Raw genomic sequence first — 17150 nt, 5'->3', positions numbered from 1 at the left:
GGCCTACTAACCCACTAACCCAAGTATCTTTAGGATGTGGGATGAAAGTGGAGCACTTAGAGGAAACCCATGAGTGCAGGGGGAGAATGCGCAAACTCCACCAGGAGTTGGGGCTTAATCTGATTCTCTGGCACTGAGGCAGCAGCTCTACTGAACGTGTAAACTGCCTTGAGTACAAAAGTCAAAGGGTAGCATTAAGAGAGCTGCATCATCAGGAGTAACGTATTTCAAATAATGCAGCAAACTTTAGTGTGCTGTTCCCGGTAAAAGTGAAAGATCCCTCAGGAATCTGAGGAGCCCAATGGAAATGGTAAGGTCCAAGCGTGAGTCATAACACTCACATGGAAGTGCAGTCCTGGGATGGAACATGTACCAGTTGGAAGTTGTGGCACCTCAGAATCCTTCCCAGATACAGCCGGTGGAGTTGATCTTCATCTTTGATCACTGATGTTGAAAAGCTCCCTTCCCCTCCATCCCAAACACCAACCCATCCATGGCCCTACTAACACCTAAAAAAAGGTCCAGGGACTGTAAATGGCGAAATCTGAAACATAAAACAGGCTGCTGGACATGGTTGATATTTCAGGTGGAGATCCCGCATCGTGACTCTTCCAGTCCTGAGGGGGTCGTCATTGATCTGAAACCTTCTGGCTTCCGTTGCACTCACTGCCAGAGGCTTTTGCACTGTATGGTCACAGTCAAGCTGGAGGCTTCTCAGTGCAGAATGTGTGAGCTCCATCACTGGCATCTCCCCTCCAACTTCCACATTTCCAATGCATGAGCATAGAAATCAGGACTGGCACATAGTCAGCAGTGAGCAACAGCACATCCCAGCTGTTAACCCATTCCTCCTCACTCCATGGATCATGCCCGGCTTCATTTGAATTTCTGGATTTACCTGCCAATGCCTACAAAACTTTGCTCAATTCTTCTAGTATTGGATATCTGCAATTATATTGCGCTTCTGCCGAACAGTGAATGAAAACTCCATGATAAGGGCATTGTTGTTTGAGCCTGGAGTGCTGGTTTGTTTCTTTTCTATTGCATTGGACTGAGTTGTGATCCCTATTGACAGTTTGTTCCCTCTGCTTAACCTTTGCATTCAGGGGGATGAAGACAGAAAAGAGCAGCAGAGAGCAACAGAGCTCAAGAAACTCATCGCCATGGTGGTCACTGGCTCATTGCTTCTGCTTGTGATCATGTCTGCAATCATCTACCGGTGCTCCCAACGCAAATCCAAGCACAAGGATCCGGTGAGTAGGCACAGGGCAGGATAATGCCTGGCACCAGTCAATGAAAAATTCCAGTTAAATAAACAGCACCAAGAATGCTGGGTCAAGGACACCAGCCGGTCTAGATTGTGGTGCAACAAGTGGTTTGTTCTCCAGAACCAATAGGTAGGATTTGGAAAGGGATAAATGTCAAGGTATTGAACTGACTATCTGCAAGAGAGACTGTGGGCTCAGAGATCTACGGTCTCGGAAGGTGATGTAAACCAGGAAAGTCTGCGGACACTGTGACTGAAGTGAAAACAAAATGGTGTGTGGCACCTGTCTACATTTTGCTCATACCTTGATGAAGGGCTCAAAACCTGAAATATTGGTTATTGAAAGCAAGGAAACAAGAGAAGGAACAGGTGAGACGCATGGAGGATATAATACATCGCAGGAAGGTGGGTTTTGGCACCATCTACCTTAGTATCAGCCTTGAGGGTACTATTTACCACAACTCCTAAATCCCTTTGTTGCTCTGCACATCTCAATAGCCTACCATTTAATGCATATGACCTATTTAGATTTGCCTTTCCAAAATGTAACACCTCATACTTATCTGATTTAAATTCCATCAGCCATTTCTCAGCCCACACCTCCAGCCTTCCTAAATCACCTTTTAATCTACGGTAATCTTCCTCACTGTCCACAACACCACCAATCTTTGTATCATCCGCAAACTTGCTTATCCAATTCTCCACCCCTACTTCCAGATCGTTACTATATATAACAAACAATAGTGGACCCAGGACCGATCCCTGAGGAACTCCACTAGTCACCAGCCTCCAATTAGACAACAATTTTCTACCACTACTCTCTGACAGCTCCCATCCAACCATTCTGAATCCATTTCACTACCTCCTTATTTATACCTAATGCCTCCCACCTTTTTTCCTAACCTCCTGTGGGGAACTTTGTCAAAAGCTTTACTAAAGTCTAAATAGACAACATCCACAGCTTTCCCTTCATCAATCTTTTTTGTAATCCCCTCGAAAAACTCAATCAGGTTTGTCAAGCATGATCTACCCCTGACAAAACCATGCTGATTACTTCCTATCAATCCCTGTACCTCCAAATATTTGTAAATACCATCCCTCAGAACATTTTCCATCAACTTTCCCACCACAGATGTCAGACTCACGGGCCTATAATTCCCAGGTTTACATTTGGACCCTTTCTTAAACAGTGGAACCACATGCGCAACCCTCCAATCCTTTGGCACTAACTCCGTGGCCAGTGACATCCTAAATATCTCTGTTAATGGCCCCACTATCAGTCCACAAGCCTCCCTGAGTGCCCTTTGGAATATTTTGTCCGATCCCGGAGATTTATCCACCTTTATCTTTTTCAACACAGCCATCACTACCTCCTCAGTTATCCTTATATGCTTCATGACCTCCCTACTATTTTTCTTTACTTCAACTGGTTCAATATTTTTTCCCTAGTGAATACCAAGGCAAAGAAATCATTCAAAATTTCTCCCATTTCCTCTGACTTCTCACTCAGCCTACCCTCGCTATCTACAAGGGGTCCAATTTTATCCCTTTAATGTACTTATAGAAACCATTTGGATTTATTTTTACTCTGTCTGCCAAAGCCTCCTCGTGCCTTTTTTTGGCCTTTCTAAAGATTCCTTCTACACTCCTTGTAGTCCTCCTTCAAATTCTCAGCTCCTTGCTCTTTATACCTCTTGTACACCTTTTTTCTCCTAACCAAATTTCCAATATTCCTCGAAAACCAAGCCTCCCTATGACTTCCAGCCTTTCCTTTGATCCTCACTGGGACATATCTATTCTGTACCCTCAAAATTTCTTTTTTGAATATCCTCCATTTTTCATTTACATCCTTACCTGAAAATATCCTGTCCCACTCAATACTCCCCTAATCCCTTCTTATTCCTTTGAAATTTGTTCTTCTCCAATCCAGAACCTCAACTTTAGGCCCCTTCTTGCTCTTCCCTAAAACTAACAGAGTTATGATCACTAGACCCAATTTGTTCTCCAACAATAATGTCCGATACCTGACCTAGCTCGTTCCCTAACAGGAGATCTAGTATTACACCGTCCCGAGTCAGTTCTTCTACTAATTGATTTAGAAAACAATCTTGAACACATTTAATGAACTCTAGCCCATCCAGCCCTCTAACTGTATGGGTATTCCAATCAATGTGAGGGAAGTTAAAATCTTCCATGATCACTACCTTATGATTCTCACACATATAAGTTATCTCCCTACAAATTTGTTCCTCTAATTTTCTTGACCCATTTGGTGGTCTTTAATACATGCCTCCTTCACCCCTCAATTCCACCCAAACAGCCTCACTGGACGATCCCTCCAGACCATCCTGCCACTTCACGGCAGTAATGTCCTCCTTAACAAGCAGAGCAACTCCTCCCCCTTTTTTACCCCCTGATCTATCACATCTAAAACAAATGTATCCTGGAATATTAAGTTGCCAGTCCTGCCCCTCCTGTAGCCAGGTTTCACTAATTGCCACAATATCATACCTTGTTCACTATTCTTCTTGCATTAAAATATATGCATTTCAGAGAATGGCCCTCACCTATATTCTCTTTTCTACCTTTTACCCTAATCTTCATCCTACCTCTGTTATCGTTATTATTCCTGTCTAGGTGGCCATGCTCCCTTGACACTGCACTCACACTCTGTTCCCCACCCCCCTGCCAAACTAGTTTAAACCTTCCCCCACAGCTCTAGCAAATCTGCTTGCCAGCACATTGGTCCCCCTCCAGTTCAAGTGGAGTCTGTCCCTTTTGTTCAGGTCTGACCGATCCCAATGATCCAAAAATCTTATCCCTTGCCCCCTGCACCATCTCTTTAGCCACGCATTCATCCTCCACATCCTCCTATTTCTACCCTCACTAGCGCATGGCACCGGCAGCAATCCAGAGATTACTACCTTGGAGGTCCTGTTTTTAAATTTCCTACCTAATTCCATATAATCCTGTTTCAGGACCTCATCCCCACTTCTAACTAAGTCATTGGTCCCCACATGGACCACGACTTCTGGCTGTTCTCCTTCTCCTTGCAGAATGCTATGAACTCGATCAGAGATATCCATGACCCTGGCACCAGGGAGGCAACAGACCAACCTGGATCCCCGATCTCATCCCACAAACCTTCTATCTGTCCCTCTGACTAATGAGTCCCCAACTACAAGTATCCTGTTCTTATCCCTCCTTCCCTTCTGACCCTCAGGGGCAGCCCCTGTGCCAGAGACCTGACCCCCACGACTCGTCCCTGTTAGACTGTGCCCCCCAGCAGTATCCAATGCCGAATACATGTTGCTGAGTGGCATTTCCACAGGGGTACTCTGCACAGGCACTCTCCCTCCTTTCCTCACAGTCACCCAATTCCCTGACTCCTGACTTCGAGGGGTGACTGTCTCCCTGTAACTCCTCTCTATCACTGCCTCTGCTTCCCTTATGATCCTCAGTTCATCCAATTGCAGCTCAAGCTCCCTCACACGGTCACTCATTATATGCAATTGGATGCACCTTTTGCAGGTGTAGTCGTGAGGAACAGCTGTGCTGTCTCTGATTTCCCACAACTGGAGCACTTAACTACCCCAACTGACTCCATTTCCTCCTTTCTTACTATAAATATGTTATTTCAAAGATAGCTTTCCACACAAGGAGCTCCTTCATAGCCCCTGCTCACCGAAGTCCTTCGAGCCAAAGTCCCCACTCCTTCACTGGGCCACTCACTGACTGCGCCGCTCCTTGCTGGCTGCTCCCTCCCTTTCTGCTCCTTTTTATTAGCCTTTACCAATTAACTCCTGGCTCCTCCTCCTCTCACCTGACACCAGACAATGATGAGGAACTAAAGGATTATTCTAATCCCTGTACAATGACCGGTGATCAGCACTTGCACGTCTGAGACCTGAGCCCATAATCAAGGTTGACACTTGTGTTCAATACTGAGGGAGTGCTGTAGGGTCAGAGGTGTGATCAGTTGGTTCCAAACTAAAGCTCAGGTCCAAAATGTCCTGTCACTTGGGTGTAGAAATCCCTGTTCAATATTTTATACAAAAGCCAGGCAGAATTATCCACAGCATCTGGGCAATTATTCTCTTCTCATCGTCTGAATGGCCTTGCTGTGCCCCAATTACCTTTCTCCTACGTAATTATGGTGACTAAATTACTGGACGTTAAGTATTGGGATGCAATATTTGAACACAAAAGTGCAGGACAAGAACCTAATGACAACCTTTCCTATCAGTGGAACACTCGCTGCTGTTCATACCTTTCCTATCAGTCAATCTCTGAGAAGTTACCAGTAAAAGCACAACATGCTGGAGAAGCTCAGCAAGTCCAACAGTTACGCAGCAAAGGTAAAAATGCAAAACCAACGTTCTGGGCTTGAGCTACTGCAGGATGTGTGCAGTTTTGGTCATCCTACTACAGGGAAGATGATAACATTAAGAGTGTAGAGATTTGCTTGGATGTTGCTGGAACTAAACTTTATTTCCTGGAGCATAGAAGAATGAAGGGAGATTTGATAGAGGCATTTAAAATTATGATGGATATAGATAGACTAAAGAAGGAGGCGGCGGCCCTGGTCCGGGCACAGGGAAAGCAACGGCGGCCTCGGCCCCGGTCCGGGCAAGAGCGAAGGGGAGGCGGCGGCCCTGGCCTCAGTTGAGTGAGGCAGGCGGATGTCCCGGTCCGGGCAGAAAGTAGGAGGTGGCGGCCCCGATCTGGGCAAGAGGGAAGGGGAGGCGGCGGCCGCGGTCCGGGCACAGGGAAAGCAGCGGCGGCAGCCCCGGCCTCAGTCGAGTGAGGCAGGCGGAGGCCCCGGTCCGGGCACAGGGAAAGCAGCGGAGGCCCCGATCTGGGCAAGAGCGAAGGGGAGGTGGCGGCCTCGGTCGAGTGAGGTGGATGACCCGGTCCAGGCAGAAAGTAGGAGGCGGCGGCTCCGATCCGGGCAAGAGGAAAGGGGAGGCGGCCGCCGCGGTCCGGGCACAGGGAAAGCAGCGGCGGCCCCAGCCTCGGTCGAGTGAGGCAGGCGGAGGCCCCGATCTGGGCAAGAGCGAAGGGGAGGGGGCGGCCCCGGCCTGAGCACAGGGAAAGCAGTGGCGGCCCCGGTCCAGGCAGTATGGTCCGACCTAGGACGGGAGGCAGGCCCCTCCAGCCCAGGTAAGAAATCTGCATAGGAGAAGGCCACTCCGATATAAAACCTACGACCCAAGGACCTCGCTGCCACGTCCCAGATTGCTTGGCCACGTCCCACGTGGTGTAAAGGGTGGGGCCAGTACTGCGCGCACTGCACGCCACCTAAAAGCTCCTTTGCACAGGCCCGAGGACAGGTCCACGTCCTCCCCCTCAAAAGATGCTCACAAACTCAAGCTAGCATGCTGGAACATCAGAACCATGCTAGACAAGGCCGACAGAGCTGAACGTCGGTCTGCCCTCATCGCACATGAACTCCTCAGACTTGACATCGACATAGCCGCTCTCAGTGATGTCCGCCTTGCAGATGTAGGCAGCCTCCAAGAATGCGGCGCGGGCTACACACTTTACTGGTTTGGCAAGCCTATGGATGAACGACGCCTATCTGGTGTAGGCTTCATGGTCAAGAACTCCATTGCCTCCAAACTCAAAAACCTCCCGACAGGCCACTCGGACCGGATCATGTCCATGCGACTCCCGCTTCAAAACAAGCGTCGCATCACTCTCATCAGTGTCTATGCTCCAATCCTCCAGGCGGAACCAGCAGAAAAGGACAAGTTCTACACCGACCTGCGCAACCTCATTCAACGCTCGCGTGGGCAAAGACTCAGAAACCTGGCCAGGAATCCTGGGCACGACAATGGGCGCCTCCTGTTGGAGCTCTGCGCAGAACAGCGGCTTGTCATTACAAACACCCTTTTTCAGCAGAGGGACAGCCTGAAGACTACCTGGATGCATCCCCGATCCAAACACTGGCACCTCCTGGACTACATCCTGGAGCGAGACAAAGGAGATGTGCTCCACACCAGGGTCATGTCCAGCGCGGAAATGCCACACTGACCACCGGCTGGTTCGCTGCAAGCTCAACCTTCACTTCAAGCCAAAATCCCAGGAACAGTAAAGCCCCCAGAAAGAGGTTCAATGTTGGAAACCTGCAGTCAAACGAAGTGAGAGAAAACTTCCAGGCAAACCTCAAAGCAAAGCTCGAGGATGCAATCCGCCTCACAGACTCGTCCCCTGAAACCCTCTGCTGAAGACTACCATACTGCAATCCACTGAAGAGGTACTGGGCTTCTCCTCCAGGAATAACAAGGACTGGTTCGACGAAAACAGCCAGGAAATCCAGGAGCTGCTGGCAAAGAAGCGAGCTGCCCACCAGGCTCACCTTACAAAGCCGTCCTGGCCAGAGAAGAAACGAGCCTTCCGTCGCGCATGCAACCATCTTCAGCGCAAACTCCGGGAGATACAAAATGAGTGGTGGACTAGCCTTGCCAAACGAACCCAGCTCAGCGCGGACATTGGCGACTTCAGGGGTTTTTACGAGGCTCTAAAGGCTGTGTACGGCCCCTCACCCCAAGTCCAAAGCCCGGTGCGCAGTTCAGACGGCAAAGTCCTCCTCAGCGACAAGATCTCCATCCTCAACCGATGGTCAGAACACTTCCAATCTCTTTTCAGTGCCAACCGCTCAGTCCAAGATTCCACCCTGCTCCAGCTCCCTCAACAGCCCCTAAGGCTAGAGCTGGATGAGGTCCTCACCCGGGAAGAGACATACAAGGCAATTGAACAACTGAAAAGTGGCAAAGCAGCAGGTATGGATGGAATCCCCCCAGAGGTCTGGAAGGCTGGCGGCAAAGCTCTGCATGCCAAACTGCATGAGTTTTTCAAGCTTTGCTGGGACCAAGGAAAACTGCCTCAGGACCTTCGTGATGCCATCATCATCACCCTGTACAAAAACAAAGGCGAGAAATCAGATTGCTCAAACTACAGGGGAATCACGCTGCTCTCCATTGCAGGCAAAATCTTCACTAGGATTCTCCGAAATAGAATAATACCTAGTGTCGCCGAGAATGTTCTCCCAGAATCAGTGCGGCTTTCGTGCAAACTGAGGAACTACTGACATGGTCTTTGCCCTCAGACAGCTCCAAGAAAAGTGCAGAGAACAAAACAAAGGAGTCTACATCACCTTTGTTGACCTCACCAAAGCCTTCGACACCGTGAGCAGGAAAGGGCTTTGGCAAATACTAGAGCGCACCAAAGTTCCTCAACATGGTTATCCAACTGCACGAAAACCAACAAGGTCGGGTCAGATACAGCAATGAGCTCTCTGAACCCTTCTACATTAACAATGGTGTGAAGCAAGGCTGCGTTCTCGCACCAACCCTCTTTTCAATCTTCTTCAGCATGATACTGAACCAAGCCATGAAAGACCTCAACAATGAAGACGCTGTTTACATCCGGTACCCCATGGATGGCAGTCTCTTCAATCTGAGGTGCCTGCAAGCTCACACCAAGACACAAAAGCAACTTGTCCGTGAACTACTCTTTGCAGATGATGCCGCTTTAGTTGCCCATTCAGAGCCAGCTCTTCAGCGCTTGACGTCCTGTTTTGCGGAAACTGCCAAAATTTTGGCCTGGAAGTCAGCCTGAAGAAAATTGAGGTCCTCCATCAGCCAGCTCCCCACCATGACTACCAGCCCCCCCACATCTCCATTGGGCACACAAAACTCAAAACGGTCAACCAGTTTACCTATCTTGGCTGCACCATTTCATCAAATGCAAGGATCGACAACGAGATAGACAACAGATTCGCCAAGGCAAATAGCGCCTTTGGAAGACTACACAAGAGTCTGGAAAAACAACCAACTGAAAAACCTCAAAGATAAGCGTATTCAGAGCCGTTGTCATACCCACACTCCTGTTCGGCTCCGAATCATGGGTCCGCTACCGGCATCACCTACAGCTCCTAGAACACTTCCACCAGCGTTGTCTCCGCTCCATCCTCAACATTCATTGGAGCGACTTCATCCCTAACTTCGAAGTACTCGAGATGGCAGAGGCCGACAGCATCGAATCCACGCTGAAGATCCAACTGCGCTGGGTAGGTCACATCTCCAGAATGGAGGACCATCGCCTTCCCAAGATCGTGTTATATGGCAAGCTCTCCACTGGCCATTGTGTCAGGTGAACCAAAGAAGAGGTACAAGGACTGCCTAAAGAAATCTCTTGGTGCCTGCCCCATTGACCACCGCCAGTGAGGTGATATCGCCTCAAACCGTGCATCTTGGCGCCTCACAGTTCGGCGGGCAGCAACCTCCTTTGAAGAAGACCGCAGAGCCCACCTCACTGACAAAAGACAAAGGAGGAAAAACCCAATACCCAACCCCAACCAACAAATTTTCCCCTGCAACCGTGTCTGCCTGTCCCGCATCGGACTTGTCAGCCACAAACGAGCCTGCAGCTGACGTGGATGTTTACCCCTCCATAAATCTTCGTCCACGAAGCCAAGCCAAAGAAATGCAAGTAAGCTTTTTTCCACTGAGGTTAGATGGGATACAAACCTGGGAGACTAGAAGGATGCGTTTTCACTGCTGCAATGTTCTCTGGCTCCAAGATCAGAAGGTGGTATTATCTGCATGTCATGAATTCTGGGCACATCTGGGGCAATAGAAAAAAGTGTATCATATACTCAAGCACAATGCAAATACTGTAGCTGTGTGCTACTCAAAGACACACGAATGTCGTCAGGTATAGCTCTGCTTTATCGTAAACCCAACTTCTATATTATTCGTGATCCCGCCATTTGCTAATGTCACCGCTTTCATGACAACTGCAGGTCTCCCACGTGCAGGTACATTCTTACATGACAATGCCTTCTTCCCTGCACCCTTCTCCCTCTCTGTTGGCTGTTCAGCAGGGGCAGCGCATGTTGGGGATGCTAGCCCCTATGCTGCCTTAGCCTCCCGACCACTGATTCGCTTGCTGGCCCGTAGTTGCGCTCGTTGCCTGGCGCGCCAGCCTGATGGCGTCGTGCGGCTACATTGCACTGGTCTATTTTTATTGCTGCAGTAGAACAAATGACCACACTATGCCAAGTCAGGAAAAGAGAAAATAAATATCAAAGGATAAATATTTGCTGTTATTGCAAGAAAATGCAGATTCAATTAAATTAATAAGATTTAAGCTCCTTTTCCACTGGGACATTCTCTCAGGAATTAACTGGTATAGAGTCCAGTGGAAAAAGAAAATGGTCAGCATCAAATACATAATTTCACACCGGGGATTGATCGCCTCTACAACTACTCATGTCCCCAGCATCACAGCGTGCCAATTAAACCAGTGGAAAAAGGACAGTAGAAAGTCACCCATTTCCAGTTGAAGGTAGACTCTCCTATCCCCGGGGATGTGCGAGTTCAGTGGAAACAGCACAAAGGGCTTCCTATCCCGGGACACTGCACAGTCAATTAACTGGGATGCCAGTGGATAAGGGGATTCAGACTGGCTTAAATAAATGTGATGCCTACACTCTGGTTGTCCAGAGATGCTTTAAAAATCAGCTGAAGTCTAATAGCCTTCATTGTGTAGAAAGTGCACGAGCCTTAATTTGTACACAGGAAGCAATGAGATGCTAAAAAGTCTTAAAATTGTCTTCTCGTGGGTGTTTCTTGGCAGGAAGTGGGAGTTGGCTGCCTGAACATAATCACTCCATCCTGCTACCAGGTTGGATGCACACGGAACAATAAATCCCATCCCAGCAGCATGGATCAAAGGCAGAGATGTGGCAGAGGAAAGCTAGAGAAGTGCATCACAGGAAGAAGCCCTTTGCCCTGACTGTGATGCCCAAATTAAACTAAATTCTACAGTTTTCACGTAATAAACTTCCTTCTATTTCTTGGATATTAATAGAATATTACAGACAGAAATGGGGCTGATTCGGCCCTTCCAATCTGTGCTGAACCATTTTTCTGCCTTGCCCCACTAACCTGCAACCAGTCCAGAGCCCTCCATACCCCTCTCATCCACATACCTGTCTAAATTTTTCTCTCCAAAAGCTTCTTGAAGGCTACTATCATATCTGCACCAACCACTATACTTCTCTTTGCCCCCCTCCCCCAAATTAAAAAGTTGACATCCTAGGGAATAAAGATTCTGTCTACACCATGACTCAATTTTATATACGTATCAGGTCTCTCTCTCCTTGTCCTTGGATGCTCCAGAGGTTGTCTAACTTCTTCTCATAGCTTTGATCCAGGAAACGTCCTGGTCAATCCATTACGTACCCTGTCTAAAACCCCTCATTGTTCCTGTAATGGGACCAACCACATCTGCATGCAGTACTCAAAAGTGCGGCCTGAGCAAAATTTTAAGTTCCTTATGGTGTGGTTTCTTCCTTCCACAGTACCTGACAGAAGAGTTGCGAACAGTAGACAATGGCTGCCATGACAACCCAGCCATGGACATCACCGACAGGGAGTCAGAGATGGAGGAGAAGAGCAACTCAAAGGCAACCTTCCTGGAAAACACAGACGGTTGGATAGTACCAATGGACACCCACATCAAGGATGACCTGGAGGAGGAAGACACCCATTTATAAAGCAGTGGCAATTAAGCCCATTGTTACCTACAGCTCACTGCACACCTTTAATGTTTGCTTCGAATATGTATCCATATAACTCTACCAGCAAGGACTGAAAGCGAACTGTAAAATTTCCAATCCACCTCCTTAAACCCATATTCCCTCCACATGTTGTAGGACAATATTACAGGTTAGGGTTGAATGATATCCTGAGAAATAGGAAGGGAAAACCACTCATACTACTGTACCTGCATTCATTAAGGTTCTGGTCAATGCTGCTTTCCAAGAAAGTGTCCATCTCATTCTTGAATGTCTTCAACAATTCAACATTCATAAAGGATGGGTGGCTGAGAATTCCAAAGGCTCTCAAACCCAAGTGAAGAGATCTTTGAGTCCTAAATGGCCGACACCTTGTGCTGAGACCATAGCCCAAGGTTCTAGAACCTCCAGCCTGTGCAAACAACGACTTGTCAATGCACTTTTAAGGCCCACTCTACTTCATTTCTGCACACTTGTTTCTGAAAATGAAAAATTGTTACTCTTGAGGGCAAAGTTCTGCAATGCATCACCCCTGCAACCACCTTGCAGACAATCACTGAGCAGAGGAGACTCAATGGACCTACCTCTGCTCCAGTATCTTGTAAACTTGGAAAAGCAACAAAAAGACCCAACATTAGATTTTATAATCAACATTTTACAAGGATTTTTCTATCACTAAGCTGCCACCCAAACTTTAGGTGCTGCACTGAGCATCACCAACCCAAGTATCAAAAACAAGGGATAGTTTTAAAGTGAGATGCAGGAAATTTAATGGGAACCTTAGGGGGTTCTCTGCCAGAGAATATGGGGAATGCATTTTGACAGACATTTAAACAGACACAGCATAGAAGAAAATGGTCCTGGTGTGTGCACATTGAATTAGATGGGCAAAAAGGTTGGCATAGTCTAGGTGGGCAGAAGGGTCCATTTCTGCACTGAACACTGTGATAATGACCTGAGTTATGGCTAAAAGCAAGGCTTGGAGTAAAATAATAAGGACATAGGGCTATTCTTTGCAAAACAATCAGTTGTGAGAGGTTATATCAACAGTGACCTGCTTTGATCTAATGACAGCCAGTGTGGTGAACCAAAGAAACAGACGAGCTACTCCAACAAATGGTTAACATCAAAGAGGAACCCAGAATTCTCATCCCATTTCCGTGCGTCATTAGCTATCAAGATCAGTCATGGGCAAGATTACGTATTGGAGCCCATGGTGCAGTCATTTTACTTCTGAGCATTAAAAAAACACAATTTAGACAGAGTCCTCGCAGAACACAGGTTTGTTTTCTTCCCCTTTGCAACAATTTAACACTATCTGTACAGGCAAAGAGGAAGTCAGTTTCATTAATAGAGAGAATATGGCTTTAAAACTTCCTATACTTTTCAGCGATCATTTGTTTCAGGTAAATCACTTGAACATCAATGAGATGGAAAGATGCATGGCAGTATTGTGGCCATCCACAGTAAGTGATGTTAGAGACATTATTTTAGTGCAAGGTTCTCAGCTAACACAAATAAACCAGTCACTTTCTCAAAGCAACCCTTCAACACCTTGGCTTCTTTGTTCCAACACCATTGTTCTAAGCAAAAAGAAGTTGGCACAAATGGATATTTTTCGTTAATGTGAAAGATATTTAATGTTGGACAATTAACATTTAAATGCATTGTAAAGCATCCAGCAGTTCAGACAGCCAACCATTGATAAAAGGTGCGGAATAATTCTGCAGAGAACAGGAGAGCTGCAGAACCTTGCACAAACAGGAGTTGGAAGGAGTGCAGTGCGCCAGGCATCCATGGAGAGAAGCAATCGGTCAATGTTTCTGATCACATTGACCTGAAAGGTTGACTGATCATTTCCCTCCACAGATGCAGAGTCTCTCCAACTTCTCCCTCGTTGCTGAATAATTCTGCCAGTCAAATCAAATTTAACTGCCTCCCACCTTCCCTAAAGCAGCCATTTTTCCTTGATGACTTGAACTCTCCACCCAGATTCAGTTCCCCCTGAATAAGCTAGAAATGCCAGCAGGACTTACAGGAACTCATTTTATACCAATCATTTTTTAAAAACTCCACATTTTTAGCTGAGACAAAATAGCACAATGCAGGCAATTCGAGAGGATACCAGCAATCAGGAAGGTGCAATAAACAGGGTTCTGAGCATCAAGTTAGAGGATGCTGAGGGGGGGGGGATTTATATTGACATGGCTGCAGAAATCAAAATTAAGGGAAAAGAAGGAAGGTTATGGATAGAAGGAATAGTGGGTGAATGAAGAGTACCTGCAATGGAATGTTCTGCTCTATCTCGAATTCTCTTTCTGGAAGGGGAGTGACGGTAGAAACACACATTGGACCTGGTGTAAACTACAAGACTGCAGAACAAGAGTGAGGAAGTGGGATTAGTTTGGTTAGCTTTTACATCTAGCCTGGTCAAGAGGAGTTGAAAGTTTTCCTATGATTTTTATAAGTTTTCAGCTCCATTATTACTTTATATGCTCCAAAATAGCTTGTGGCTACAAACCCCACTATAAGACCTGCGCACATGCTTTAGTTCGACTCTTCAGGGCCTTCCTGAGTGAGCCCAGCACTGTTGGACGGAGAAAACAGATTTAACCCCATTCCTATCACAAAATATCCTGAGGCAATTAATGCAGAGAAAGTAGGCATCTAGTCTTCACATTTGCCTCAGTAGAATACTGATTTCCCCACGTGACAACATTCATTGCTAAGGGAAAGTCAGTCTTTTAATGATGCTGAACTTTCTGGGTGCTGAAAATAATTCCCTAATGGAGGAAGGTTAGAACTAGTATTATGTGATTGAGGCTACCCCAATGATAGAAAAGAAACCGCATCATTTTCCAAAGTACTGCAATGCAAGAATTTCAGTGATGCCCACAAAACACTTGGCCCAAACATTGTCTGGAGAAGTTAACATTTAAAAACTCCTTCAGCAATAATCATTTGTCAATTTACTGGAATGGCTAAGGTGACAAATTAGTATTTTCTTCACAAATACAGAATTATTTGCCAGTGTGACAGCATTTTCATCCAGTGGGTTCAGTGGCTGGTTTACAAGTGGTGTGGGCTTCAAGTTTAATTGCTGAACTGTGCTGGTTAGCTGAAGATTTAACCATCTAGTCAACATGGAGAGTACACACCAGAGGACAGAAAATATTAACAGAACCCCCTAGCTCACCATGTGCCATGGTCTTCAAGACAGGACCCTGGTTGCAGCATCATCTGTCACAAGGAAAAAAACTCAAATTAAACAATTAACTTTTTAACCCTGAAACAATATTACAAGTTTGTTTTCAATGGAAAGATGTAGTATGTTCAAAAGGATCTTCTGTACGTTATTAGCAAATGTTGTGTAAACAAGTAAACGATCTAATAAAAATCTTAAATTACTTTAATCTCTAATATTTCTATAATAAATTTGAACCATCCACAAGAGAGCAGCACCCTTAGACCAGCGATGTTACAACGCCAGCAACTGGGGTTCAAATCACATGCGGAGGGGTTTGCATGTTCTCCTCATATTTGTTCCCCCCCCCCAACCCTTCAAAACAGACAGGGGGTGCAGGCCAAAAGTGCCTATTAGTGCATGTCTGAAGTTAAAAATAATTTACATTTTAAATGAGAGCACGGCAGGAAATTTGAGGATTTTTTTAACATATTGGAGAATTGTACTTTTCAACTCTGAATTAGGATGCTATGGGTGCTCTGTGGTTTGCTCAAGGTGGGATGCGAGTGGAAATAAAACGGTTAAGAATCACTGGCCCATGATATTGATGATGGGGGAATTTGTGGAAGTAATGGCATTGAACGTCAGACAGCTACGTCTGAGGCACTAGTCTGGCATTGCTTAGGATGCTGTCTGGTCCTATAAACTTCACATTTCCTGATATCATCCAAAGTTAGCAAAACACGATAATCAAAGTCGCAAGAGACAGTGAAGACAGGTCACAGCCATGCTGGATCATCTATCTAGCCTTTATTTAGCAATTTTTCTTTAAAACACTGGGCCCAGCTGTCAATGAGCTGAGGAAATTCTTGAACGTCTGCTTGCCACCTCCTCCACGTTCAATTATCCACCATTCACAACAAGATGTGACAGGACTGCAGAGCTTTGATTTGATCCATTGATGGTGAGATCACTCAGTGATGCTGCATTTTGAAGCAGGAGCACATTGATTCGACAGATTTACAGCCTTTATAGGAAATATAAAATAGGAGCAGGAGTTGGCCATCTGGCCCACTGAGCCCGCTCTGCCATTCATAGCTGATCTGGCAGAACTCAAGGAGTCAAATGACTGTTCTCAACTGGAATCTCCTCTGACCACACAAGGAGGGAGAGAGAGAAAAAAAGCTGCAAGTTGACCATATGGTATTGGTTTTTCTTTTAAAAAGTGCAGTTTTGTCCTTTGGATACAAGTGACGTTGAGGAAGTCTCATTTGTTTTTATCCAGTTGGCCGAGAAGTATCAAAGTTAGGCAAAGAATTTCAGGAGTTACGACACTCACCCAACAAAAACATACGGTTTGGATGCCACAGATATTGATGTCCTTGTCCTCAGTGACAGTCTTTCCACTGCTGAAGTCACCTTGGTGAATTACTGTGGTTATATCAAGAGATTGAACAGCCACATCCGCTTTCAGCCCATCCTTTGCAATCCCAATTTCTTGCCAAGAACTATTTGCTTCAACTGATGCAAGCATCGTTAAAGATTAGAGATCCCTCCAAGGAATCAATGATAGCAAATGGGTGATGGCAAAGCCTGACCATCACAACTTACCAGGAGGTGACCAATTCAAAACAAAAATTTAGAAATTAGCTGGTATTTGTAATTTTCATAGAATCAGAGAGGATATTAAAGGTCCATTCAAAGATGATGAGCACCAGGATGCTTAGTAAACATCATTTAAATGCTAGCCAAAGACTGGAGGGAAGATAACAAGTGAAACCTGAAAAATAGTAAATGCTAGAAATACTTGCCAAGCAGTTAACTTCAGAGGGGAGAGAGAGACACACACACATTTCAGGGCAATGAGTTCTCATGAAAACATCATTCTTCTTGCCACAATGCACCTTGATCTGCTGTGCATTACCTCTATTTTTATACTTTTGTTCTAGCTGCAGCAGCGACAAGAATTTTGGTGCACTTGTGTGACAAAAAGCATTACCATAAAAATCGGTCACCATCCAGCAGTCTTCTTGTTAAGAGGAAGCTGTACAAAACGCACTGCAGCTGAACTAGTTCAGCAAGGGGCCCTAAGCAGGAGGCAGAAAATGTCA

General features: G+C 46.1%; 1 protein-coding gene and 1 long non-coding RNA gene across 6 annotated transcripts in view; one reads left to right on the top strand and one right to left on the bottom strand.

Annotated features, from left to right (window-relative positions):
- The window catches only part of LOC138749066 (uncharacterized), a 33049-nt gene extending 21149 nt beyond the window's left edge, over positions 1-11900 (bottom strand). The window contains exons 1-2 of the long non-coding RNA XR_011348386.1: positions 11521-11900; positions 9802-9898 (exon numbers count right to left, since the gene is read on the bottom strand). This is a non-coding gene — a long non-coding RNA (uncharacterized lncRNA). The remainder of the gene's footprint in view (positions 1-9801; positions 9899-11520) is intronic.
- podxl (podocalyxin-like) overlaps positions 1-15263 on the top strand; it is a 230836-nt gene extending 215573 nt beyond the window's left edge. For all 5 annotated transcript variants that reach the window (XM_069910129.1, XM_069910128.1, XM_069910130.1 and 2 more), the window contains 2 exons: positions 1107-1253; positions 11640-15263. In XM_069910129.1, coding sequence (XP_069766230.1) covers positions 1107-1253; positions 11640-11834 — 342 coding nt within the window. In that variant the 3' untranslated portion in view covers positions 11835-15263. The remainder of the gene's footprint in view (positions 1-1106; positions 1254-11639) is intronic.
- Positions 15264-17150: the final 1887 nt, after the last annotated feature.

Source organism: Narcine bancroftii, chromosome 13, assembly GCF_036971445.1.
Source record: "Narcine bancroftii isolate sNarBan1 chromosome 13, sNarBan1.hap1, whole genome shotgun sequence".
Lineage (NCBI taxonomy): Eukaryota > Metazoa > Chordata > Chondrichthyes > Torpediniformes > Narcinidae > Narcine > Narcine bancroftii.
This window is presented reverse-complemented; position numbering and strand designations above follow the sequence as displayed.